This window comes from Acipenser ruthenus, chromosome 11 (genome assembly GCF_902713425.1).
Source record: "Acipenser ruthenus chromosome 11, fAciRut3.2 maternal haplotype, whole genome shotgun sequence".
In the NCBI taxonomy this organism is placed as follows: domain Eukaryota; kingdom Metazoa; phylum Chordata; class Actinopteri; order Acipenseriformes; family Acipenseridae; genus Acipenser; species Acipenser ruthenus.
In genome coordinates this window covers 4307446-4313966 of record NC_081199.1, presented here as the reverse complement: position 1 = coordinate 4313966, position 6521 = coordinate 4307446, and the positions used below count along the sequence as shown (strand labels likewise).

Sequence of the window (6521 nt, the reverse complement as noted above, 5' to 3'; positions counted from 1 at the left end):
AGTTCAGCAGAGTGAAACACAGTAATGCGAATAGTCTATCTAGTGGGAAAACCCTGACTTGACTAAGTGTTTGCAATGAGGGGGTATGTATACTATATGTAGAAGTGACCATCTTCTATGACTAACTGTTCCTATTGTTCCTTATGTAATTCTGCCCTCTAGTGGCCGTCAACACTGTTGCAGCACGTGCCATGTTACTTTGTCATTATTGTAAATTTGGAAGGATATTCTTAATGTCTAACCTCATAACCCCTCCCCTACTGTAATACTAAAATGTTAAATGGCTTGAATACAGGTACCAGATAAGTGATAGGCCATAGCATGCATTTATTCACCAACACGGTAGCCAGTGGAAGTTATCAGGGGCCCCTACAAGAGCTACAAGCTTCACGTCATTTTACACACATCACTCCAACAAATCACTTTAATATGAAGCCAACATATGTAATGGCCATGTGTGGAGTACAGAGAAGACAAGTTTAGTTTATGTTATTTTATGCGTCTTATTTATTTAGGTTCTGCAGCATTCAAAGTGACACAAGTGAGAATGCAACTACTGAATCACATGGTACAGGAATAGAAATTTGCATGATCTGATTTTCATTATATAGTAGAAGCTTAGTTTTGTTAATCCGTGTTTTTTCACACTGTTGAATTAATGTCCAGAGGAATAAAATACAGCATTTATCTATAAAAGTTTATTTTAAATAAAACAGATTATTAAAATTGCCAATAATAATAGTAATACAAATCAATTGGACTCCAGTGATATCACCCACTGATACAGCGCATTGCTCCAGGCACTTTGCATTCAGTAGCACCTTTATTGATAGTACGGAAATGGATGGTGCAAAAAAAATAAATCATAATGGTAAGCAGCTAAAAATTAAGACTCAATTAAATTTTATGGAACTAAAAACTTGCATCATAAACAAACACTCACACACAAGTATATAATACATCAAATTTACTATACAGGAGACTTAACCTTTTATAGCTGCTTCAGGAAAGGAGAGGATTTAGGATTTGTGTTATCCTGAACTGCAAAACAAAACTAATAGAAAAAATAAATAATTTTGTTCTTCAGGCTTTTTCGTTTGTTTTTGTAAAAAAAAAAAAAAAAAAAAAACCAGCAACGTCCAGTTGTCTTCCAACCATTACTATTTGCTTATTTTCAACCGCATTTTAATCTTTACTTCAGCATCTCAAAGCATTGAAATATTATATACAAGGTGTATTAAAAGTAGGAATTAGGTGGACCTTACAGAAAACGACTCAAATGCATTCAGTCTTGTTAATGCTCATGTGCATTCTTTCTGGCTTTTGATACGTCTCGACCCCAAATCAAACCATTTAAAACTGCTGCTACACTGTGTGTATACACTGAACAATCTGCATGTTTATGTACATTCTCTCTGTACACACATACAAACACAGATTCACCTTCCCACCAACAAAGGACTATCTTGTGTTACCCCTGAAACACATGACCCTTTCCTATTCTGAGAATCAGTCTGGAAGCAGAAAGGATGTGTGCACCTCTAAGGCAGGCTCTAATCCTGTAGACACACTAACAAAAAAAAAAACAACTCAGCCTCCATCACAAAATTACTGACTGACGTGCGAATTCTATAAAGTGTTCCATACCCCATGTCACATACCTATCATAAGCATAGGCTGCTAACATGTCTTAGTTTAAGTGAGTTATGATCCCATCTTTACAGGCAGCACAGTGCCTTCCATAGGCAAAAGACAGCAACAAACATTCATTTCCTTTAAAAATTACACAACCGAAGGTCAAATTCAGTATCTCTGGACAAAGGCAGAAAGCAGTGATTGTATTGAATATGGGAGTTCATATAGTAACTGTAATAGGAAAGACTCATTAAGATGGCAGACAGCCATGAACAGTTGCTGTCTTTTACCTTTGCAAGAATCCCAGTGGGGAGCGTTTGCAGGAGATGCAGTATAAGTGGAGGTGAACTGCGCTGGTAGTGGAAGGTCGGCCGGTTCCTCTCACTGGTGGAGGTGTGTCCTGTCATCCGGCCGTTTCACATGGATCCTCCTCACTCGCTCAATGCGTTCCCTCTCTTCGTCCTCGTCCAGGTGACTTGACCGCCCCGCAGCGCCCCCTGTCGCCTCCAGCAGAGCATTGTCTGGACCGCGCCCGTCCTGCGCCTCGTACAGAAGGATATTGAGAGTCTCCTCATAGATTCGAGCCTCGGGGAACTCCACCTACAGCACACAAACACCTCAGATTAGCTCTGACCACAACGTTCACACAGCCTCCCAGTGCTTTAGGACTAGTTACTGGAGCCACCCTGCCTACTTGTCCCTAAACACCAACTGCTAGGCCACACAGTCCTTCGGCTTGAACGTTAAAGCCCCTCTCCCATGCCTAATTAACTCTACCTTGGTCTGTTTCTTCTCAGTGGCGTACACGATGGAGGTGCAGCAGACCTCAGCGATCTTGCGGCCCTGCCCGTAGAAGGACCAGCAGCAGATCTCGTCCCCCAGGACGTCCTTGATAAAGAGGACCCTGCCGTTGAAGCGTAGGGACAGCTTGTCAAACAACTCAATGTTCTTCAGCATGTTGTCGTCCGAGTTACTGCACGAAAACAAAACGCACACAATTTCAAGATGTATAAATAACGCGGGTGTTTTACAAAACACTAGAACAGCATCCAATGAAAGCTGCTCTCAGCACAGGAGCAGCTGCTTACCTGGTGTAAGAGTATTTGTTGTTGCTTCTGTTATACAGCAGCTTAACAGCAGGCTGCGGAAAGAAGAGATTCCAATGGGTTAAGCACCAAATCAGACAAACTGATTCTAAAAAACATATATAGTAGTGTGCGACAAGCTCCAGTGGTCTCAGTCTAGTCCACATCAGACAGCCATTAAAAGAAGCATCAACAGAAGACGCGGCTGTGGCATTCTTATAAATGAAATCCAGAGTGATGACCCTGCTGTTGCTTACCTTGTTAGAGGTGGCTATCAGTCTCTGTTCCTCTTTGCTTGATGTAATCACAGGGACCTTACAGAATGGTTCGTACGTGTCCTTGTTCTGTAATGACAAAATCAAATCCATTACACTTCTGAGGTAGAATCCATACAAAGCGAGAGAGACAGAGAGAAAGGGGTAGAGACAGAGAGGACGGTGTAAACCAACAATGGGGACAGGCTTGTCTCTACCAGCACCTGTACCAGGTAAACAGAGAGAGTAAGGGGTACAGAAAGGGATATATCGGGAGGGAGGCTGGTACCTGCAGTGCTGCCTGACACTCGTCTGCCAGCCCCTGCACAAGGTAGTATTTGGCCTCAGCAAGCAGCTCTTCAATCTCTCGCCTACTCTCAGGCAGGGGCACCGCTCCATCACGCAGGTAATTCAGGACGGCCCCAAAGTGCTTCCCACAGCGGTCAATAAGGATCCATCCTAAAGGAGACAGGAGACACACAAGCCAACACAGGGAATTAAAAAAACAACTACCTTTCAGCCCACACGTTAGGTTTCTCTGCTTTATTACTGAACACACTACATCCTCACGCCAAGTCTGGCCCACACACAGTGGGTCCGATTTTCTATTGTGGGCAAATTTACTATGGAGTGGGTCATTTTCCTGTAGTTTGCCCACAGTGGAAAAGATAGTCCACTACCTGTAAACTTTGGGATCTATTTACTAGGGAAAAAGTATTTTGGCCAAAAGTTGTTGAAAGAATGACTACCATATATACAGTTTAAATGCAGCTTTAGAAATCCTACATAATATTGAATAGGGCGCAGTATGATAAAGGCTTGAATGAAATCCCACTGTGTCGAGTAACAATTCTGATTTAAAGAGGTGATTTAAGTATACACGTCCCAAAACAGTGGGAGAGCAGGTCGTTTTCTTCCTTTCCTTTTTTGTTCAGTAAAATCAAGTCTTTAAATCCCAGGCATTTCCTTAGTACTGCATTCCTGAACTATGGCTCAAACAAATTGGAAAAGGAGAATGAGAGGAACAAAAAAGATACACAGCGGGAGGATGAGGAGGGAGAGACAGAGGGCTACAGTGAGAGATAGATGGAGAGAGAGGGGCTGTAGATATGTTTAACCCAGAATCAGTTTGAACATCCTGCACAAAACCAGATGTTTGTAACCACAATATGCTGTTATTAAGAATTACTATTTTCAACTCCACAACCATGCAACACCATATGCTAATACAAATTAAGACTTATGGTTCGCAATCTGCTTTAGTAACTATTCTCAACTCATCAATACCAAATAATAGTAGGGTTTCTCACCCTAAAATAACCAAAGCCAGAGGGAGGATACAGTATATGGCTACTTCCCAAGCATTGATGTATAATCCAGTCGTGAATCGGACCTTGATCAGAACTCTGGCAATCTGAATTTAGTTAATATCTATTAAGACTGGACGCTGCATTCTGAAAAGTGAAAAGATGTAACTAAAACAAAGGCATGAATTAAATGCAGTGTTCCAGTGGATACTGCAATTCCTTAGAATTTAGGATCTCAAGATTCAAATATCAGGCCTGAGCTGTAACATTTTATAATCATTTTGTTTATTTTACCATTACTCAACCCAATGATATGAAAAAGGGACTGAAGATCCCAGAGAAGAATAATATGTATGCTTGTAATGACACTACCACATACATACACACACACTCAGTACAGCATCAATCCTGTAAGAGCATTGGGTATACACATGATAATCTTGTGCTGATTTCATTACTGTGCCTGTACAACAGTAGACAGCATTCATAAAGTATTAGTCAATGCATTTCAGAGAGCTAATATTTCTAAATACAGCCAAGAGAGTTTAAATTGTTTTTCTTTTTTTTTTTTTTAGGTTTAGATGAGAACAAAGATCTTTCTACTTATGACCCTGCTTACCCATCAGCAGCTCTGGCATGAAGCTCTGCTTCGTCTGAGGCTCCTTGGATGCACGTACCAAAGCAGTTTAATTCTGTTCTATAAAATCTGTTACCTATACAAAGTAAGATCGCAGAGAAACGTGGCACACCTCAAACTGCAATGCAATGGCAACCTTTATATCCATCCCTGTGATATGCACTGTACATACAAGCACCGCACTCTTCTGAAAGAAAAATACTTTGCACTGCTGCTTGGATGCTGCCCATACCTTCACTGTCTGTGAGCACCTCCATCCTGCCACTGAACATGGCCTTCAGCATGGTGTCCTGCTTGGTGAGGGTCTGCATGGTGGTGTAGTAGAGCGCCCCCCCCACATTCAGCTTCACATACTTGGAGCTGGGGCTCGAGCCCTTGAAGGAGGTGGTCCGGGTCGATGCCGCCGGCACTGCCGAGCTCAGCACACTGTCTCCTGACATCTCTTCCTGCACTCAGAGAACACACACACACACACACACACACACACACTTAGGTATAAGGATTTTTTTTTTTAACAGTAAAATTCTATACAATACAAACCAGACCTGGGCTCAATCGCAATTACAATTGTGCAATTCTTAATTAATTGAACCTTGGCACTTGTAATGGAACAAAATAGCACTGTAATTGTAATAAGATTTGTGTAAAGAATTCTGCTTGAATTGTAATTGACTCCAGGTCAGATACAAACCAGTGTTTGCTTCCTATTTAAATGATTCTAAGAAAACACAGTAACTCTGAATATTTATATACAGCAATCAATACATTATTTATAATTGCTCTATTAGATTATTAGTAACTTAGTCAGAACACTGCCCAGGATATATAAAGCGACCACTGGGATTCAGTATTTATTACTGTAAATTATTTATTCATAAACCTAATCCCGAGAGGATCAATTGTTGTCTAAATGGTTTTCATTAATAATATAGCTAGGGTATCTTTCTCCTAGCTACAGAACACCGTCCTGTAGACTAGCTAGTCATTTAATATTATTAATAATATGTTTTAAGTTAAACATTTCGACTTTCCTTTACACTTCAGCTTATTGATAACATTGACCCGAGATATGATTTGCCTCCATATTTAACGCCTCTCCTAATAAACTGTACAGTACTTATATTTAATTAAAGCGGGTTATATTGTATGTTTATGATTCCGCAACAATTGCGTTTAAGAATAGAATTATTTTTTAAGTAAGTTTGATCTCGGTGAGATTGTGGGTAAAAGGATACATTTTGGAGCCGGAAGACTATGAAGTTTAAATGCTTTTTTTTTTCTTGTTCGTAGCGTACATACAAATACGTAAAGACACAAATAAATAAAATATTAACTCTCCAAACCCAACTACAATGTATCTATTTTCTTTTACAGGCGGATTATAAATCGACGGACACGTTTAATACATTCTGAATACAATACGACTATTTCAAGTTTATAAAATAAAAACTTTGTTTTACCATCAAATCCAGAAACAACACACTGCGAACCAGTCTGGAAGGAAACACCCACGTCCGGGCTCGGGCACGGCCACCACGAAGTATTTCCGTCAGAGATGACCTCATCGGCGAGAGAGCGTCACGTAATCCACGAACATCACCAC

The 6521-nt window shown here is 40.6% G+C and overlaps 1 protein-coding gene across 1 annotated transcript; it reads right to left on the bottom strand.

Annotated features, from left to right (window-relative positions):
• Window positions 1-1100: 1100 nt before the first annotated feature.
• Window positions 1101-6514, bottom strand: LOC117426693 (BTB/POZ domain-containing adapter for CUL3-mediated RhoA degradation protein 3). Its single transcript, XM_034044586.3, has 7 exons — window positions 6379-6514; window positions 5151-5364; window positions 3264-3433; window positions 2978-3064; window positions 2724-2776; window positions 2413-2608; window positions 1101-2235 (listed from the first exon to the last, which is right to left on the bottom strand). The coding sequence occupies exons 1-7, from the start codon at window positions 6481-6483 to the stop codon at window positions 2017-2019; spliced, it is 1044 nt and encodes a 347-aa protein (XP_033900477.3). The 5' UTR covers window positions 6484-6514; the 3' UTR covers window positions 1101-2016.
• Between the last annotated feature and the right edge of the window lie 7 nt (window positions 6515-6521).

Coding starts and splice junctions, on each gene's coding strand:
- LOC117426693 (XM_034044586.3), bottom strand. CDS start 6,483: ATGAGGTCATCTCTGACGGAAATACTTCGTGGTGGCCGTGCCCGAGCC. Junction 5,365..6,378: donor TGTTGTTTCTGGATTTGATG/GTAAAACAAAGT, acceptor CTCTGAGTGCAG/GAAGAGATGTCAGGAGACAG. Junction 2,236..2,412: donor CTGAGAAGAAACAGACCAAG/GTAGAGTTAATT, acceptor TGTGTGCTGTAG/GTGGAGTTCCCCGAGGCTCG.